Genomic DNA, 20528 nt, shown 5'->3' with positions numbered 1-20528 from the left:
AGTTGATGCACGCTTTAACTGATATACATTTAATCAACTTCCCTTCATTTTCACTTCCAAGCAAGAAATGTAGAAAATGAAAATGAAAATAAAAATAAAAATCAAGTTCCCCCAACTTCCCTTCATCTTATTTTTTCTTTTTGGCTTTTCTCTGTGTGTTACTAGTGATTAATCGCTTCTCTTACTAGATTTCATCTGCCATTTAGCTGTGGTGGACTCTTCAATTTTTGTTTGCAGGTCAAAACAAACATATGAAAGAGAAATGTTATTCCCCACCGGCCCTAATTGAAGAACATATTGGAAGACTCAGGGAAAATATACTCCAACAGCCAAGAGTACTCATGCGGTTAAAATGAGGTATTAAACGCGAAGAGAAGACCAGCTAAAAGACATTCCTGCCTACTATTAACGAATCTAATGAGTCAGAGTTTAGTACTTGATGTGGCATGCATGGCAAATGAGCGGTGAATCAACCATTTCTTCTTGCACTCCATATACAACAAAAAATTTATAATCCTCCTATGAAAGATAAAATAAAAAATCAAAATATCATCAGGGCTAATACGAACGCAGAAATCGACCAACTCGGATGCGACTTCTGCTTTTTTTGTACAAGGTAATGAATGAATACAGTGCGATCTGCACAATCAAATTTATGGCGTACCTAGTTTCTATTAATAACAGTGATGCAAGATTCAATGAGATAGTCTCCTATCCTACAAGTGCAAAAGATTTGAAATTGGATTCCAGCCCAGAATCCATGGTCTCTTGTCAGCTGGAACCACGAAATTTAGTTCAAACATCTCCTTCGATGCTTTCCCACCTTCACAGAATCCTACAAGCTTTGCGACTAACTCTGCACTTTCTTCTACATGCTTGGCATCATTAGGATCTACCCATAATTTATTTACAAGTTGTAGCTTCCTCTGTTTCCCATCAAGTGGGACGTCCCACTTTATATACAATGCATCTCGTTCCTCCGCGGTCAATCGCGTGATCACCCTCTTAGCAAGGAACTCTCTTTCACGCTTTAATGCTCTAACACTACACGATCAAGAAAATTGAGCTAGTTCAGATGTTCAGCCGTTTTATCTGATAAAAAGAGTTAACCATGCATGTTAGGGTGTTTAAGTGGAGCTGTACCTGGAGGATAGAGAGATGGTAGGCTCATCCCCAATGTGCGCTGGGCTTGCATTGCCAAGCTCTGCAAAGTGCTTTTCCAACCAAGTCAAGCGACGGAGCTCAACCTCCAAATAAATTTGATCTGCAGGGTCACCCTTGAATAACAAGTAGAACTGGGTCCTACGTATGATTGAGACATGGCATACATCCCACAACTGAATTATTTGCTTCCTTTGCTCCTGAAAAGTGAGATCCCATGAGACAGGGGGCTCTTGTAGCTCAGATGCGTTCTCATCATTCTCCATGACATATCCAGCAGTTTCATTTGCTTCAAGTTCCAACACCTAATCAAATCGTTATAGTAAGAAAAAAATTGCTCTAATCAAGGGCATGTAATACCAGTGGCAACAGAAAACTGTAGGTAGTTTACAAGTCAGTACTGACCTGACAAACAAGCAACTGCTTCTGGTACTGAAGCTTGGCCACACGTTCTTTCAGTTCTGTAACATATGCCCTTATGCTTCTCACATTCTCCTCAGCTGCATTTTGGAACATCTTTTGCATTTTTCGCATGTTTACAGAACTAGAACGTTGATAGCAGGGAGTTCCTTCCCTTGATGATATATCTCCTCCATCTTCACTCCTTGCTGGTGTCATTTTCTGGGGTTCAGGTAAAGTCCCATTAGATACCATGTTATTGTTCTCTGGAGCTCTGTTCTCCGTCTCTAAGTCCAATATCTTCCTAGATGATGACCGAGGTGAGCATGGAGATCTTATGAGATTCTGTAGGTTGGGACTGTTACTTGTGGACAAAGGAAGCATTTTTTTCTTCTTTGACTGACTCTTGGATTTTGGAGTAGCCTCACTGTTCGATTGTTGAATTTTACTTGGGAGAGACATCACCAACTTGTCAATAGATTTCTGCACATTTTCAAGCTGCTCCTCCAGAATAGCAATATTGCTTCCCTGTGAATGAAGCTTGGTGATCTCTTCTTTGAGGTTCGCACTGACACTTTTGTTTGCAGCAACGACTTCCCCCTCCTCTACCTGTTTTACTATGGACCTTCCAGCACACATTTCCCTTATTTCAGCTTGCAGCTTGGCAATAGTTTCTGCTGCATCTTGATTACCTAATCTGTGACAAGCAACCTCTTTCTGTAGGACTTCCAGGGCCCGGCTTGCTTCGTCTCCCAGCTGCTCCTGGAGCTGCTCAAGCTTCCGAATCTCATGCATGAGTGTGAAGGGAGCAGTTGAAGATTGCCTCATTGTCTGCCTTCCCAATATGTTTCCCGTTCTATCACCACGAGCAGACTCCTTTCCATCAAGTTTTGGTGACACTGAACCAGAAAAGGTGAGGCACTTGACTACTGGGTGTGGCAATTCAACTGGGTTCAGAACCTGAAATATGCAATAGAAGTCAATAAGTGCATCAGAGAGAGAGAGAGAGAGAGAGAGAGGACAGACAGACAGTGAGGGTCCATCCTTACCACCTGCTCCTGCACTTTCCGACGCAATTCATCTGCTTGGATTTGAGCAAGATCTCTTTGACGCTTTAGTTCTTCAATCTCCATCTCCATCTACATACAATTCATAATAACAAGATACTCATTAAACAGACAAAAGAAATCCTTAAACCAAAATCCAGATTAGAAGGCACAAAGTGTACCTGCTGAATTTTCAGATCTTTTTCACTGGATGGGTCAGGGGTGCGAAGCTCTGCCTCAAGTCTGGCTACTTCTTTTTGCAAATGTTTCACCAGCTGTTTCTCGGAAACAACCTGATTAGATGGAATATAAGTCCTGAACATCTAAAAAGCTGTCACCAGAAGAATCCATAGGAAAGAGAAAGCAAGAACCAGTACCATGTTTACTTGAGCAGTATTAGTGACTTCCTTTGCTCGGGTAGCAAAGGATAGAGTATTCCGAGATTGTTCCACATGACTTAAAGCTGGGCTCAATGTACATATGATAGCAGTACGAGCATTTCCACCAAGCGAGTGCTGCAATATACGTGTGAGCTTTGAATCTCGATAAGGTATATGACCGCTCTTTTTTCCAACACTGCAAGGTGAAATAGTCCATCATCAACAAAAAGGAAACAAAAATATGCACCAAGAGAATATTTTAAAACAAGACAATTTTTACTTTAAGCCAGAAAATCTAAATAATCAAAGCCATTATATTATTTACATAAACCACTACTCAACATATAAGGTAATTATCTATAAGTTCAGACCTGAGCTTTCTGATTACAGTTGTAAGAGTCATCAAGCTAAGGTTGATATGGCATCCTTCCCTAAGCCTAGCACCATCTGCATGAGTCTGTGAGGCTCTTTCACTTCCAGCAAGATCTACAAAATTCTGCACATATGTGATAGTAATTATTATCAACCAAGTAGAAAGACCTTCTAAATATCTGGCACAAGAACGTAGGTGAGTTTTATTACCAGGCTTGCAACAAAAGACTTCACACAACCTGAATTTTCTCGAAGTGTACTCTGTATGGTCTGGATTGACAAAAAAGATTAATGGTGACAAAATGATCCTCGCACAACTAAATAGATCAAATTAAAAGAACAGAAATGAATTCTAAAACTAATCTCACCAGCCTTATTATCTGGTGTGATCTTGAGCTGGTATCATTTAGTGCAGTTTCACCCACCTGCCTTTGAGCTGTCAAACACATGGTACATAAATCAAGAGAGATGCGTTCCACTCTAATCAAATTTTGCAGAACATGTAATACCAGCTTTCATTGAAGGTTTCATTTCGTACCTTCACAAATGCTGATCAAATGTCTCAAGTGCTGATCACCATTTGCAGTCTCTTCTACCAACTTCTCAACCACAGTTCCTTTCTGTATGCAGATACAAGTGAAATAAATGCAACTGAGAAATAAAAGTAAAAAAATTCATAATAAAAAAGATCAAATTTTTTTTACTGAATTGATTAAAATCTGACATAGGAATACCTCTGGATCATCCAAAAGCTTAAGATTACGACCAGAGTCTAGATTTAACAGGTCCCTCACATTCTCATTATAGATTTCCAGTCCAGAAATCTTTATTGCAAAATCCCTCTCTGGATTCTGTAGAGGGCCCAGAAAGAATGTATATCAGCTAGGCACATCCGGCAACTCAACAACGGATTAAAGGGGTTGTAATATTAATCTTTGACAAATAATTGAATTTTCTATTAAAGCATACCTTTGATATATGGTCATATATGTCATTTACTGCCCTTTCTGTTATTCCTCTCATTGTATATGTCTTTCCACTACTAGTTTGTCCATAAGCAAATATGGTAGCTGCAAGGGTGGAGAATAAACTGTTAGAGACCTGAACCACAAGTAGAGTCGGAAGGTACAATATCCAAATATTAGATGCATAGGTACCATTTATGCCCATCAATGCAGACAGAGCAACATTCTTCACTCCTTCATAGACTGTCTCTGTCAAACAAGCTGGACCAAAGACCTTATCTAACAGAAGAGAACAAATTCCTTTAGTGTTTTATAAATCACAGATATTAAGCTACACAAATCTATTATTATGCTATAAATAGGACTTCGAGATCTCAGATAGTGTTTTGTATTCGTACCAAAGGTATAAGAAGCTGGTGCAACTGACCGCTCCTGAGGTGGTGGCTTGAATATGATTGTATGATCATCAATGCATTCCCAGGCTACTTGATCTTTAAGGGACTGTTCTCGTTTGCTTAATGGCCTTAACCGTACTGTTACAACAATATTTTCTTCCCTCTCTTTGGGCCCACCTGGTGTAGATACTTGTGTCCTGTCTATCTTTGAACCCGGAGTAGCTGGAGTTCGGATTGTCATATTGGTTGATTCGATTTATATACTACCTTCACAGAGTTACTCCAAGGAAGAACAGACAAAGAGAACAGTTCACACCTCTCCGAAGAGAGGCTACACGAATTAATCTTCCCCAAATGAGTGTAAGTGTAGAATTTTCAATGCCTGAGGGGACTGAAATTATACATGCCCAAGCCAATTACTGATAAGCACTTCGCATTTAGCTGAACAATAATAAAATTTTGTCGTTTAAAGCATGATCTCAGGTAAGGAAAGAATAAAATACATAAATCATTTGAATGTTTATAGCTCTGAAGTATAATAAATAACATTTTTTTAAAAAATTTAAAATTCTCTTGGCACCTCTGAGTAAGGTGATAAAAACATAGGCGAAACAATTCATGGAAAGCCATCAAAACAAATCATCCAAATTAAGAAGAACCAGGTAGAGAACAGCGAACGCTAGCTTTTACTTTTTTTCGGTTTAACAAAGTAGGAAAGGTTACACCCTAGAGATTTAAAGAAAAAGGGAAGTCTAGCCAATTTCAAGGACCCAAAAAAGCACATAGAAATTTCAGGCAATCTATATGAATTTCTTCTGTAACAAACATATCACTATTCATTTGGCAACCGGATTACTCTCCAAAAGCCCAAGAGCAGAAGTAATTTGTCATTTCTCGCAAAACTTTTTCTCCGTCTCTCTCATTTTAAGAATTTCTTCCTTCACTCAAGGATCTGAATTGGTTACAGATTCAACTGGAACTATCATAACAGAGAGGAGAAAAAACCCATTTTTTTCTTTCTTTTCAGCAAAGAAACAGAACATGACACATCTAACTACTCTGTAACTGAATCATAAAAGGAAACTGAGGAACAAAATTTTCTCGACATTTCAACTCATTATAAGCAACAGGTTCCACCTGAAAGACAAGAATGAACCCAAGGGAGGAAAAAGTAAAGAAGTTACTCACAGAATCTGAAAGAACAGAAGTCTCTAAAACTGCTCTGCTCCTCTAGTGTCAAGAACGCGAGGTTCAACAACGCACGAACAAATTGGAGACGATGAGAGGAGCGATCTGAGAGAGAAAATACGCGAATACTGAGTAGGAGAGTGGGTGAAAGAAGAGCGTTACAACTCACGAGAGCCTTGATTTCTAGGGTTTTTAAGAGCTTTCATGAAGAAAGAGGAAAAAAACGAAAAACAAATCAAACTCAAAAGTGAAAGAAACGCCCAATCATTTTTAATTCAGAATCCTAACGGCTAGTTCATTCGAGTTCCCTTTTCTCTCCAATTTCTCGGTTATTTATCGTGGAACAAAAGGCCCCCGATTTATCGGCGCCATGTCACATGTGTCTGCAAGAAAGTCCTACATGTGTACATTAACTGGTGTTTACCAGCAAAGAACGAAGAAAAAAAGTGTACCTTAACTGGTGGAATAGAATATGGTAAAATAACAAAATGATAGAATTTTAACCTCAAAAAAAAAATAACATGATAAAATTATACAATATTCTAAATAACAGGATAATTATATACAATATTCTAGATCGCCTAAATTTGAGAACTTTTTGGTTCATCCATCATGAGAAACATGACAACAAAGCGTACTTAATTTGGAGATAAAACTGTTGTTCCATTGGCCTAAAAGGTGTTGTCAGTGCAACAATGGTTGAAGGTCACAACACCAAGTTCAAATCCTTCATAAAAACTCATCCCGTTTTGGGCTCTTTGTACCTCTTCCGGTGTTCTTCGTTGTTTTGGCTTCCTTTTGCTTCATCCACGGTGGGTTTTCTTGTCTCTGTTTCTTTTGTTTCCTCCTTGTTTTGTGCTTTTTTCTCTTTTTTCTTCTCCTTTTGGGTTGGGTGCTGGTCCCCGTTGGTTGTTGGGTCTTGGTTCTTTTTTTTTTCCGGCTTTTCTTTTTGCTATTGTTGGCTTTGTTCCTGCTCTTCCGTTGTCCTATTCCTTTGTCTTTTTTTCGGGTTTGTTTGTGTGTCTTCTCTGTTTTGGGCTTGTTTTGGTTTCTTGTCTGTTGCTTTCTGGGTTGGGTTGTCCTTTGTCTTTGCTTTTGCTTCGTTGTGTTCTGGTTTGTCTCTTGTCCTGCTTGCTTGTCTGGGGGTTGGGTTGGTCCCTTTCCTTCTTTTGCTTGGTTGTGTTCCTGGTTGTGTGTCTTCTGTGTTTTTTCCCCTGTGGTTTTTCCTGTGTCTTTCCCCCTCTCGGTCTTCGTTTTGTTTATTTTTCTTTGTTGCACATATTGAGTGCCTTGATTGGAGGTGGTCGCCCACATTGTGATGATTTTGAAGCCCGTTCATCCCCCTCTCGATCAATTTGGGAATAACAAACAAAGAAGTTACTATCCATACTTTATTTTAATTTGAAAAATCCACATAACACTTTGGTGATTTGATGGTAATTTGACAAGTTCACGTAATATTACAATTCTTTCTCATGAAGGATGTTTTTCTTATAAAGGATGTTTTTTTAGATGTTTTTCACATATTTTACATAACGAAAATTACACACCCCAAGATAAGTCGAACTCATGAGTCATGACCTTTACTAAAAAGTGTGGAGCGTTACAAATTTACAACCTCTTGATGATAAAATTTTATTATGTTTTCTAGAAAGAAAGAAAAAAATTTGAATGGAAGTTATTAGTAGGAAGAAATTTGATTTCATCATTTTGAAAAGTGAGAAAAAAAAAAAAAAAAAAGCCTTCATTTTCAGAACATTTAATGGTGAAAACAAACAAGGAAATCTACACAAAAGCACTATTAATCAGGCCTTGGGAAAATGGTGAAAACAGCAAGGAATTTGTTACGGCTGATGTTCTCGAACTCCGCGATCATTCGATCAAGTTGTTCACACAATGCAGAAACACCTTGTGAAGACCGACCTATAGAAACCATCCCACAGTAAACCACACCCTAATGCCTTTCTGCTCGTCAAATAGACGTAAATAAGGACAAACATGACATACGAACATAAGAGAGCTCACATATTTGGTAAAGTGAACTCCCTGAGCCAACCCGCCGCCCACTGAAGGCACGATCCATTCACAGCATCAATGGAAGTCCTTTTTTTTTTTGGTTTAACAGTGGAAGCTCATATCATAGCTACACAATACAAAAATAATATTTTTTGGTCGAACACGATTCATAATACAAATCTTGTACGCACATAATATACATTGAGTATTTTCTGGTAAACACAGTACAATTAATATATCGTACACGAGAATACAGATTACATATATCTTGTAAACAATGCAACTACATGACCACATAAATCTCGGTCTCGCTTTAGAAGCGAAATCTGAACATATAATCAGAAGATTCAGAACAAAACCTGCTTCAATTGAAATTTTCGTTTTTCAGGTACGGTTGTCCATTAAAACAGAGCCTCGGCAATACAAAACACCATGACACAGAGGCTAAACACAGGAATAGGCACAACGACAGAAAAGGACTATGAATCCAAAACCAGTTTCGTTACATACAAATTTCTCAGCAGAAAGTTAACTAATTTCTTTCTTTTGGGCGGTCAACAAACAAAGGTTAGTCTTCGAGAGATAACCAAACGAAGGGCAACTCAAATTCAGCCCTCTTACACATCATAGCTTCAAAATCCCCTTGAAAGTAATCCTATGATATTGAAAATTTTAAAAAAAAATCAGAAAAGTCTAAAATTAAAATTATCAGGACATACTAAAAGGGCCTGTGTTTCCCATAATATACTTATAATAAATACTATATCATATTTTATATATGTATAAGAAAAACAAGCAATAAAGAAACTCACCCAACCACCTACTTATCATGCCAAACTATTTCCTTTTTATACCCCTTGTCTACCTCAGAAGCATAGCTTGTCTTTTTACCTTCACTTTCTGGAGCGTTATTCTGCTCCCCTTCCATGGCATACACTTTGTATTGACTCGTTTTTAGATCCATTTTTCAAATTTTAATTCCATCCGTTTTCCATTTCCCTTTTCCCCCCTTGATCACAAAGATAACAGGAAAAACAATCAGAGAGCAATTCACCAGAGGGTTGCCATCTAGATTTCTGCAATGGTAACCCTTGGTTTACGTTGAATTAACCATGGAATAGGTTGTGCCTTCAGGATGGAAGACTCATGTGGCTCTAGCACATTTTCCTTTCACCTACAGCATGTGCCTGCCATGTGAAGAGAAGAACTGGAAGTCCGGGTGATTGACTTGAAGCAGCCTTAACCAGTTGTCTGCAGCCTGCAAGAGTGAGCTTGCCAGTTGACGCTCACATCCACCATTAGGAGTCCACATTGACCCCTTGAACTTATATGAGGCCAACCCAAAAACAGGTAAGGAAATCTTGGGAACAACTTCAATCCCATTAGGATAGTTAACAACAGGAGCCTGTCTACTTCCTGCACCTACAAGAAGTCACAATGCATACATCCAAGTTAACTAAACAAACTAATGAACATCATGGACATATGAAGCGTGTTCTGCCATTCAAGTTTAAAAATACATAACTTATGCCAAATGAAAGGTGAATTTTCAAAACTCAAACAAGGACATTTTACTATGAGGAAGAAAATGTTTTCTCAAGTCATACTAATGTCTTCAATGTCACTTACAAATAGATTGCTTCGGAAGACTAGAACAATGAGTTTAGTCTTACCTCGCATTGGTGTAGAAAGAGAATGGAACGTCAAAAAGCAGGCATCCAGATCTCTAAGGGTTGGTCCTGTGGGTATCCTGTATATTGGATACCTACACCAAATCAAGCAAATCCAATAAATCAATGATGCCTACTATGGAACAAGTAGATGCGATATGCTAACAGAAGATTTTACCATGCCACTGAGACCCAACTGGTCGGAACCAAATCAGAACTTCTGAGTGTCTTTAGTCCAGGAAATCGTGATGCAAGGTCTGAGATCTGTGACATCAGAGGGGCAACAGTGAGGTACTCTCAGCAGGCAAGATCATCCTTAACAGTAAGGGAGTAAGGGAGGGAGGTATATATAGAAGAAACAACTTACCTTGTCAGCCAATGGTTCTCGACTGTAGGGAGGATCCTGTTCAAGGAACTCAAAAAGCAAGTGACCTTCTGAATTCCCAGCTTCACCATCATCACTAGAAGAACCTTCTTGTGTACAAATGTGCTTATCTAGCAAAGACAACCTGTCCATACGAAGAGGGATCTCACTGATTAGATGATGATGATTCAAAAGTTCCCTGGAGGATTTCATGCCCCTATCAAGTTCACAATCACTGCTTCCATCACTACTTGAATCTCTATAATAATCACCATCATTGTCCTCCCCAGGTTGCCTATAGCATAAAAAAATATCAACCAAAGATATGCATAAAGCATATAAGAAGAAGAAGAAGAAGAAAAGAAAAGAAAAAGAAAAAAGACGACTAAATATCTAAAATAGAACCAGGACCAAAAGAGGAAACAGATCCACCTAAAGGTTTTAAATCATAAAATAGTCGGTCCCCGCCCCGGTGGATTTTGATAATCGTCTTATCCTATGATTATATTTCCTAACATTTTTGAAAGTTGTCCGAGCATTTTTCCACTGTCTGTGACAAAATAATTAAAATATTGAGATTGTGAGATCAAGCTGAATAAAAGAAACTGATATTGAATTCCTACTAATGCTTGATAGATAAGCTAGGTCCTTGAAAGTATGACATTACTGATTTCAGAAAGCCAGTAAAACCAAGAAACAATGACAGAGTGATGGATCTCTAAGGTCCAGCAAACATGTGGACTTTGACATCTTTTTGGTTGCAGTAGAAGCAAGAGACTACGGATGGACCCCAAGTAATCATTCTATCACAAGGAAAATGTGGGAGCATTTCAAGATTCAGAACCACGGCCTGAATTTGCTCCCACTACTATGCAGGATGCAGATTGATGCAGTAGCACTAGACTGCATAGACTGGCATGACCAAGTATGGAAACCCAAATCCAGACATAATTGTTTTTTGTTCAGCAAGGGTTGGATGTAGTTTAGTTAAACATTACACCTTTTACTTTCTTATATTTGCTTTGGATGGGTAGATGGGACCAGCAAGATCGAGTATGGAAACCCAAACCAGGCTTTTGGTCCTATCTTCGATTTTTCAATTAAGTTACTAGCTTGTTTGACTATTCATTGGCTTAGACCAATTCTAGTCATGTTAGGAGCCAGATTTTAAGAGTTGATATCTCAAGCCTTTCATTCAGGCATACAAATTTATGAAATAAAAATGTTTGGTTTTTAGATTTCTTGCTGTATATAATCAGGTTGAGGATTCAAACCTGAATTTGGACGATAAAGAAGAAATTGCACCCTGCAGCAGGCACACGCATGCCGCAGCGGGGGGGCGGGGAGGAGTTGGTGTAATCAAGAACTGTGGACACTTGTGTCTCCTAGACAAGCCCCTTGATAACTATGCCTTGACCCAATGAAACCAACAATCAGACTAGCACCCAACAATACAAAATCAAGTATAAGTAATCAGTTGTTAAAGTTGCAGTGTGAAAACACAAGTTGGAGGGTATGATCACGTATCAAAGTGTATAAGCATTGGATGGTTCTTCAATGCTAACTAGATATACTTGCTCTTCCAACATTTGGGAGCTTACCATTTTATTCTTCCACACATTGCTCCTATGACCATGGTTCAAGAACTCGATCTCACTCCCTCAAAAACCGAGTTGGGATGTTTGGTCATCCCCCCCCCCCCTCTCTTCTTTTCACCTGGAGGTGCAACTCAAATGCCCATCTTAGGAGAGTGGGACAGGGCTGAAACATGGTATTTAGCCTACTTTAGGCCTTTGAACACCACATCAATATCAGATTTATGGGGAAAATTGTTCATAACGTATTTCTTTTGGGCTGGTCAAAGCTGGTCAAAAACACCTAAACTTGTAAAAACTATCAAGAATTATCAAAAGTATACTGGTTAAAATTGATCTAATCTTGGTTAATTATTGGTCAAAACTATCCAAATCTCCGCAATATTAACTAAACTGTGTTGAAACCTGTCAAAACTTGGTATTTTTTTCATTTTCGGATGAACAAAATTCCAACAAAACCAAGATTTATTCCCATGTGTATCCAAGCATCCAACCCCATTTAGTTCAGATAAGGTTAAGTTGTTATATACATCAATAGCTGGATCCATATCCAATAACCATTTGGAAAGCGAAAGTTATTCAAATCATATCTGATATTCAATAATCAAAAATACATCTAAATAAACAGATAAGAATTTCCACAGAATTCAGATTTTCGACTATACATATACATCTCTAATGCCAATCATAACAGCTCAGGAGTTTCCATATCTAACAGACAACACTTAATCTAAGAAAGAAACAATAAATAACCCAGACTCCAAGTCTGGACTGGAGATTAGGTTCCTAAAAACCAGGAGCTCAAATAACTGACAGCTGTCACATCTACAAATGAAACTAGATAATCGACACCCAAGACAGGTCATGTTAATTGTGAATAGATTCTGCAGGAAACCCAATCATGCCGAAAGGTTCAAATCTCGCATAAATAAGACTAAATAAACCAAATCTAACTGGTCCTGCGTTAAAAGGAAATCCCGGACTTTCGGAAATTAGGAATAACAGCACGGTTCCCCTCCGAAAAACAGACACCACATGGCTATAGAATACCAAAAGTAGATGCTTTCCATAAAGACGTGAAATAAATAACAAAACTCAATACAATCTTTAACATAAGACCCATGAACCTCTTTCTGGAAACAGTCACCCATATAGAAAGACACACATGCACCTTTCTTGAATCTAGGACTCCACCCCTTCCCATATTTTACTCTTTACTCCTTTAATTTCAAACGAGAAAGTCCATACACTCTTTTGATTCTCTTAATTGGGTACGAGATAGTATTCCTGTTGTGCTGAAAAATAAATCCACAACAAGAACATAGTATGGATGATGGATAAACTAAAATATTGCATTCTTAAGTTCAAAAGAATATTATTTTAGATCATTTGTATACCCAGTAAGGGAAATAAACAATCAAAATTGACAACATCACCATTCCACACGGCAGAATGAGATGATCCACCTTGATAATTAGGGCCATCTTTTCAGGTAGACAACAATAGGTTAGAAGGGGGGAGGGGATGGCGAACCCGGCACATAGGGCTCCTGCAATTCCGAAGTCTTGGGAGGATTATAATGCACACAGCCTTTACCACTGCTTTTGCAAAGAGAGGCTGTTTCCAAACTCAAACTCATATACCACTAGGTCACAATTGAGCAACCCTAATGTTGCACCTAAAGGGGAGAGAAAAACAGAGGCAACAGAAAAGAATCATTCAGCAGTAGCATACTTTCCAAGTATTTAAAAACTATTAAATGGATGAAAATGGGAAACTCTGTAATCCTGATCCAAGCATTAACATATTTTTAACTCATTCAATTTGAGTTCATATTTTCTCCATCACAATTATTGTGAAGAGATATCCACAATAATTAGCCCACGACAGTGTACTCTGAAAATAGATGAATACCAAAAAAAGGACAGCATCTAAATTGTAGCCCAACTTCTGATTGGATAGGAATCACAGTAGTTACCAAAAGCCCCCACCAAACTGAGTTTATCCTCCTAAAAAATGAGAAGAGTAATTCCCTCACCAATTCACAAAGGGCTTCTCATGAAAAATTGATGTAACTAACTTCAAACAACCAGAATCAAAATGGTTGAGCTATCAAATGAGGGGGAAAAAAACTATGTTTTGGGCCAGTTAAGGAGCAAAGAATGCAAAACCACTCACAATGTGGTTCCCTTTAAGGAGAAAGAGAAACCAACCTCACTTCACATCAAAATAAGTCACAGATACATTAGAACACTAGAACCATGATTTTCTTGCACGTCAACCAAACTACATCACAGTAGCTTTTTTGACAAAAAATTCCGAATACGAAACCATACCCCAGTTTCCACACAGCAAGAGGAGGAAATTCCATTTTGGTGAGGAAAATAATAGTAAAAGAAACAAGCAACATGAACTGACCTGGCATCAATTGGAAACCCTGCTTCAAGGAACCAAATTGCATGTAATGGAAACGAAAAGCAAGCCATTCAAATTTACACTTCAAATAATATAAAACATATTACAAGAACATGCAGTAAAAGAGAGGAAAAGAGGAAGTGGCTGAGGAAATCAGGTGTGAATTAAGTGAAACGCAACACATGTATTTCTTAGGTATTAATCGAAGCTTAAATTGCATTAACCAGACAAGTTATGGCTCGCCTAGGGGGTAAAGATAAACAGATACAAACAAACACCTGAGAACATGATCAGTACCTCGACTTGGCCGACGACCTTGAGTCACCATATATTTGAATGCCGGACAAATATGGGACATAATACTGAATGACACAGTCACTGCCGTTCAGTATCAAAGGCACACCTGCGCCATAGGCACTCCATTCCTTAAAAGATTCCCATAGATCACCGAGGGTGAAGAAAGGCTGGAATTCGACATCGCAAGTCCTCCAATTCCTCATCCTAGTCTAGAAGCAGAATTATAAATATATAAGTAAATAAATAAATAAATGGGAACCAAAAATCGCAAGGAAATCAAAACTAAGAGGAACTTTAGTTTGCAAACAGCAGACAAAGATAGAGACTAAGATCAAGATCCGAAAAAAGAACCTTAGAGAGGTACTGCGCAGGAACAGATGGTGTAGTAGACTCCAGGAAACGATCGAGATTACTCGGAGAAGCTATAACTGGTTCTGAAGCCGGCACAGCCATAGGCTTCGACGTCTCTTCAGACACCACTCGATTCTCCGGCTCTCTGTTGTCTGAAACTATAGCCTTGCCCTTAGTGACCGCCGCCGCCGCGTTCACAGTTCCACTACTCCTAGTCCTATGAACCTGCTGATGTTGTGATTGTGGGCCTTGTGGCTGTGGCGGTGGTTGTGGTTGTGGCTGTGTCTGCTGCTGTTTCTGTGACTGCAGCTGATGCTGCTGCTGTTGATGATGATGATGATGATTCCTCCTGGCTTTCACAGGATTGTAGAATCGATCCTCTCCATGAGCACGCCCGAACTGCAATCCTGCCCCCAACATCTCCACGGACAAAAACCTTAATTTACCTCTTTAAAATCGAAATCAGGTTGTGAGACCAAAATCAACAAAAGATTCCGTTATAAAGCCAATTAATACGAATCTACAAGACCAGACTCGCTGAAGTTGCGACTCTGGCCAATAATCGGAAGATCAGAATTTGCCCAAAGTGAGAATCTCACAATCTACCAGGAAAGCTGAAGAGGCACAGTGAGGAGGGGAACAACGGAAGAGCAAGATCGGCAATTTAAACCTAACTCGAGGCTTTAGATCTGCCAGAAACGAAAATAATCATCAGTATCTTCTTCGCCGGCAACAGAAGTTAACAGTCTTTCAGACAAAAGAAGGCAAAAGCGGAGGAGCGACAGGAAAAAATGAGAAGCGGAGACGAGACGGGAGAACTGGAGAAGACAGGAAGGAAGGGCAATCAAGGTTGGACTAAATTGGAGGGGCCAAGAAACGACGAGGAAGATTAATTAATTTAGTTTCCCATGTTTTCATTAAACAGTCGAGTTAGTGAGAAAAATTTAAAGAGTAAAAATCTTCATTAGTACTCACTCCTATTCAGTACCTGATGATGTGGGTCGATAGAGTGGTGTAATTGGCTAACATTTTTAGCATTCGGATTTGCTGGGTGACAGATGGACGGAATATTCGACACGTGGTAAGAATCTCAGAAGTAGACACGTGTATGTACAGGATTAAAGGTGGAGAAAATTGTTTCGTACTGCCCCCAAGATTGAAACCCCAAAAGTGGGGAAGTGGGTGGTGAGCGCCAGCCCGTGGCCGTGGGAGTGAAGCCCAAGTAGAAGTGTAGAAGGAAGGAAGGCCCTGCGGCCCTGCGGCCCTGCCCTTCCTCGTGGGTTTGCTGTTTGCAGTCACTCACTACTCACTAGATAGGACTCCAAATTAACGGTGGCATGCAGCAACAGGCTGTTATAGACATTATGGGATTATTAACGCCTTGGACCGTTGGACCTGAGTGAACCACGTCGGTCACTACATTTGGTTCAGACACGATTTGCAGGGTTCATCATATACTTCTCTACACAGCATTTCTTGGTAGAATTCTTCTCCTTGTTGAAAATGACACTTCATGGTGACTGTCAGCTGGAATAGTGAACTTTTCAGTGTCTAGGGCCTGAGAAGCTATATCTCGATCGGCAAAAATAATGTTGTAAGTAGATTGGGCATACCTTTATCAAAACGTCAATCAATGCATTAAATTCAATAGTGAACATCCGCTCAATGTCTGTAAAGAAGCTTTTCATTCACTTGGTACTTTCACTAGTATTGCATCCTTACGTTTTGTTTACTAAAGTAAGGGATTGTTGTCACATCCATGACCACTAAATCGATGGAAATAAGGTATAAGTGTCTTGAAGTTTCTTCAAAAAGATTGGGTCATTAACTTGGTGATCAAGTAATCCACTGTGAGTCATCACAATCATTTATTTGGAACTAAAAGATCAAAGGACTATGATGCATTTTTGCCACCTTAGAGGTGTGAACTTTGATATATTCTCCAATGTTCTACACATATTAGGCAGGTAAGTCCATAAACAAGAATTATGGCATTTACTTTATTGCAATGACTACTCAATAAGATTTTTTTTTTTCCGTCTTCTTCAAGTATTTAATCCTCTCTTTGATAATTAGTGTTTTTCAAATTCTGACTTAATCATTGAAGGTGGCTTCCCGTATGTCCTCAGAGGAAGCCCACACTCACGTTCTTTGTAATCGAATAAGTAGTCTTATATATAAGATTCCAACTGAAACTAAATTAAATTGGTTAGATTCTCAAGTGCCGGTTCTGTATAATTTTTTTTGTTGGAAGCCAGTTCTGCTGGTATCAGTAGCAGTTCTGCACGGCTGGTATATGACCTGAGGAAAGATAAATAGATATGTGCTTATTATACAAAGACTGAGGAATGCCTCACGCCAGCTTAAAGAACCAAGGTTATTTATTCTAAACAAACATACGAGGGACGAGTCAAATGGAATGAAAAGATTTTTTTTCATAAATCATAGATCACATGACATACACATTCCTTAAATTTTGCAAACTATTAAATATGCATCCTTTGAAATTTATCCTATTACATTTACATCCCTTTGTATTTTACATTATATATTAATACACTATAAGAATAATGAGGTCAAGTGACGCATCTGCTATTACATTTTCAAAAATTTCTAAACTACCCTTCTCTACTATCCTCACAAATCAAAACATTTTCACAAAAAGACCATTATATTCTTCTCCTCTAGCTAGTGATCCTGTTTGGAGAGAGACCTGCAAGAACCCATGGTGTCCTGTATGTACTTGAATGTGAATCTTGATTCTTTGACTCATAATAAGGATCAATCACACATTTCAGTTTCTAGATTAAATCGTTAAAGAAAGTACATTTAAAAAGGTAACCATTGGTATAGTAGCCATCTTTGTCCTCTACTCTTGCTGAAATTATCGCATTTTGCTATTATTCAGATAAAGTGTCTAAGTTTTAAGAGGTCTTTCTTTATCCTTTTATGTCAATTAAAATAACAATCATATTTAACATTTAACATCATACCCACAATAGTTGGCCTTCTTAATTAATTAGTTTAAATTCACTTGATACTTAGAATTCCTTTCGATCTCAATCTAATGAATCTATGATCCAATTCATTATATTTAAATTGAGGCAAGTTTTAACTTACGCTCACCAATTAATCACCAATCCTAGTGAATTCTCATTCGATTCTGGTCATCAGTGGTGAGAACTGATACATATTTCAATAATTCTTAATTATTCTTGTTTTTTGCTAATTAAATATATGTAGACAATTCTAAATTATCTAAACTTGGGTGAAAGCTGACATAGAGACAAAGAAAAAGAATCATAAAGTATCCTAATTTCACTCTATTATGTGGAAAGCATAGTCATTAATTTTGGGTGGACCATTATGAAGCTCTGAATAAGGTTCTTCTCTTTAAAAGTTGACTGTTGTAGTTGTTTACACTAGGATATCTTCAAAACACTTTCCAAGGCCTTCTAGACTTGTATGATCCAAGTTTAGATGTCTATAAAATAGCATAATGCAGGTAATAATTGTTCCTTCACCACATCCTGTCATTTATGGTTGATCATGATTATGGCTTTTCATATGAGGGTTTAGGTATGTATGATGATATAATCTTCCTTCCCAACAACATATATTAAAAGAGAAAAAAAAACTGAAACATTCACTTAGCCTAACACACTCGTAAAGCAATTTAGATGGATATGAATTAGTTGTGATTACATTTATATGATCTATTCATTCCATTTGGTTGCTTACTTTTCATACAATTAGAAAATGCTTGAAAATGATCCACTAATAACATAATGTTTTAGCCTCGTCAAAATGTTGTTCAATTTTTTCTTCCCAGTGCCAGGGAATTGTACCTTGGTCTAATGCCATAGTAATGGATTGTAATTATTGAGGAATGCACCTTTTAGGCTCTTCTAACCAATGTACAAAAGCTAAGACCAAAATATATTTGATGTCAAAATTTGGCTACACCTAGAGATGCTGCTGCCTATGATAAAGAAATTTGATAATATATTTATAGCTTGCATTATGTTTTACATCATAAGATTAGTCTAAAAATTTTGCTCAATTCTCTTAATTATATTTATAATGTTAACATTGAATATGTAATATTCATTTTTCTTTTAGTAGAGTTTTTTTTTTTTTGGTATGGAAACGATTTCATTTCAATCAAAAGAAAAACAGAAACTAATACTAGATCACGGTTACAAAGTTCCAAAATCTAGGAAGAACACTGAATCACAGTTACAAAGTTCCAAAATCCAAAAAGAGGATACTGGCCAAGAGGTCTTAGCAGAAACAAGCTTGGCCTCCTGTGCTAGATTATGGACAACCCCATTTGAGATTCTACAAATAAAATAGAAGAAGCAACTAGAACAGCCTAAGGCTACTTCTTTACGATCTTGAATTAACTCCATTACTTGGAAAGGCCCAAATAATTCATGATCCAACAATATTCATTGGAGGCCTAAACAATCTCTTTTGATATCCACCTACGGAAAAACTAGATAGTGCCCATCAATTTTGTTTTAGTAGAACTAAGAAACCAAAAGAAGATAATACTTTCAATTAAACAAATGAAATGAAATATTAATTTGTTGTTTTTATATTGATGTGACTTTAGATAACAAAAAGTTGGAGTTGATAAAATGAATAAACAATAACATACCTTAAAGTTACTTTGGTGCTACTTAAAATAACAAAGATATGTTATTGAATGGCAGGGAGTAAGAGAAAGTGTGCTCCCTTTCTTTTAGTAAATTACTGAATCAAAACTGCACCTACCATTTACCATAATAGCCTAATAGGGGTTGGACTTATCGCACTCTATTACCAATATAAAGTTTAAATTTCTTATTTTATCTATTAATCGAATTTTTATTCAAATATCTTATCGTTTCTAATTTGTCCTGGACCGGGGTGGGGGGACCACTTGTTTTTCATAGCAATAGCATATCCAAAATAAGAAATGAGCAATTGGGTTAGTTGGCCTGGGTTAAACTTAAACATCGATTGGTGAATTAGAGAATCTTTTGTATATTACCACCCTGTCATCAATGTGTGGAGGGCACAAAATTTATAGGAAAAGTCGCTCAAGTACGACGACAGCTTTCGCACAGTTGACTTTGAATTTGGTAAATAAGAATAAATTTTCTAGGAGGTTTTGGTATGGCATCTTCTATTACCTAGACCTTTAAACGGATCGGATTTGACTCGAATATACTAGTATCCACATTCGATTAGCAAAACTATGTTCTAAATCTGAACCCAAATCTAGCAGAAATTAGAGAAGGCGGCGTCCAATTCAAATCCGGAACTTTATTGGATATTAGATAATAATCCGATCTGATAAACAACCTATTGATTGGTGATTTTTTTTTATTTATAATTTTCGGTTACCGATTATTAACCATTTTTTGTGAAAAATGTTTAATATTTTACTCTAACCGAATAATTTTTTATTTCCAATTATTTGATTACTGGTTTTAGAATCCGATTATCATCCATTTTCAAATAAAAAAAATGTTGAATATTTTACTTTATCCAATTATTATCCGATATAATTAGCAATTATTCAAATTCAATTGTTTAATGGACGGATAAATATTTTATGGTAAGAAAAAATTCGAATACGAACACCCTTAAACAATACAAATGTGAATTTGGAGGTAAATTTTCGACTATCCATTTACAGGTTTACTATTATCTATCTAGTTCATTGTCTATTTATATATATTTGTTAAAATTATAGATGTGCATTTGGTATAATAGTGATAGATTATTGTATAAATACAATAAGAAGTCGAAATGCTAACCTCCGTCTATTTACATCCCTCCCACCTCTTTTCTTCTTTTCCCGTCTTTTGACTTTTGAGCCCCTAATCTTTAATTGGTCTGATGAAAAAAAAAATTGTTTGTA

At 37.5% G+C, this 20528-nt stretch overlaps 2 protein-coding genes across 6 annotated transcripts; both read right to left on the bottom strand.

Moving 5' to 3' along the window:
* Positions 1-401: 401 nt before the first annotated feature.
* Positions 402-6175, bottom strand: LOC149001089 (kinesin-like protein NACK1). 3 transcript variants are annotated; one of them, XM_089140278.1, is made up of 15 exons: positions 5907-6175; positions 4722-5159; positions 4516-4602; positions 4328-4428; positions 4093-4209; positions 3897-3978; positions 3727-3794; positions 3569-3628; positions 3358-3482; positions 2984-3182; positions 2789-2899; positions 2613-2699; positions 1567-2520; positions 1144-1466; positions 402-1044 (listed from the first exon to the last, which is right to left on the bottom strand). In XM_089140278.1, exons 2-15 carry the CDS (start codon positions 4957-4959, stop codon positions 717-719), a joined length of 2880 nt encoding a protein of 959 aa, XP_088996404.1. In that variant the 5' UTR covers positions 4960-5159; positions 5907-6175; the 3' UTR covers positions 402-716. The 3 variants fall into 3 exon arrangements, with proteins under 3 accessions (XP_088996404.1, XP_088996402.1, XP_088996403.1); XM_089140276.1 differs by having other exon boundaries at positions 403-1044; positions 2610-2699; XM_089140277.1 differs by having other exon boundaries at positions 403-1044; positions 2610-2699; positions 4722-5109.
* Positions 6176-7634: 1459 nt separating this feature from the next.
* On the bottom strand, positions 7635-15493 carry LOC149001088 (uncharacterized). 3 transcript variants are annotated; one of them, XR_016170721.1, is made up of 7 exons: positions 14615-15493; positions 14264-14472; positions 9960-10251; positions 9771-9856; positions 9596-9687; positions 8735-9344; positions 7635-8577 (listed from the first exon to the last, which is right to left on the bottom strand). XR_016170721.1 is itself a non-coding variant. In XM_089139935.1 (6 exons), exons 1-6 carry the CDS (start codon positions 15032-15034, stop codon positions 9097-9099), a joined length of 1347 nt encoding a protein of 448 aa, XP_088996061.1. In that variant the 5' UTR covers positions 15035-15493; the 3' UTR covers positions 7635-9096. The 3 variants fall into 3 exon arrangements, 2 of the variants coding, with proteins under 2 accessions (XP_088996061.1, XP_088996063.1); XM_089139935.1 differs by having other exon boundaries at positions 7635-9344; XM_089139937.1 differs by having other exon boundaries at positions 7635-9344; positions 9960-10101.
* Positions 15494-20528: the final 5035 nt, after the last annotated feature.

Source organism: Hakea prostrata, chromosome 11 (genome assembly GCF_041222555.1).
Source record: "Hakea prostrata isolate BN-2017 chromosome 11, UWA_Hpros_2, whole genome shotgun sequence".
Taxonomy (NCBI): domain Eukaryota; kingdom Viridiplantae; phylum Streptophyta; class Magnoliopsida; order Proteales; family Proteaceae; genus Hakea; species Hakea prostrata.
The sequence above is the reverse complement of the archived record's forward strand: the minus strand, read 5'-3'. Positions and strand labels throughout refer to the sequence as shown.

Bases quoted from the DNA above. Each gene is read 5' to 3' on its own strand.
- LOC149001089 (XM_089140276.1), bottom strand. From the start codon at position 4,959: ATGACAATCCGAACTCCAGCTACTCCGGGTTCAAAGATAGACAGGACA. The intron at 4,429-4,515 runs GTACCTATGCAT...CCACCCTTGCAG, and splicing joins TGCATTGATGGGCATAAATG to CTACCATATTTGCTTATGGA. The intron at 3,795-3,896 runs GTACGAAATGAA...TGTGTTTGACAG, and splicing joins TTTGATCAGCATTTGTGAAG to CTCAAAGGCAGGTGGGTGAA.
- LOC149001088 (XM_089139935.1), bottom strand. From the start codon at position 15,034: ATGTTGGGGGCAGGATTGCAGTTCGGGCGTGCTCATGGAGAGGATCGA. The intron at 14,473-14,614 runs GTTCTTTTTTCG...TTCTGCTTCTAG, and splicing joins CTGCGCAGTACCTCTCTAAG to ACTAGGATGAGGAATTGGAG. The intron at 10,252-14,263 runs GTACTGATCATG...TTTATGCTATAG, and splicing joins AGGTCGTCGGCCAAGTCGAG to GCAACCTGGGGAGGACAATG.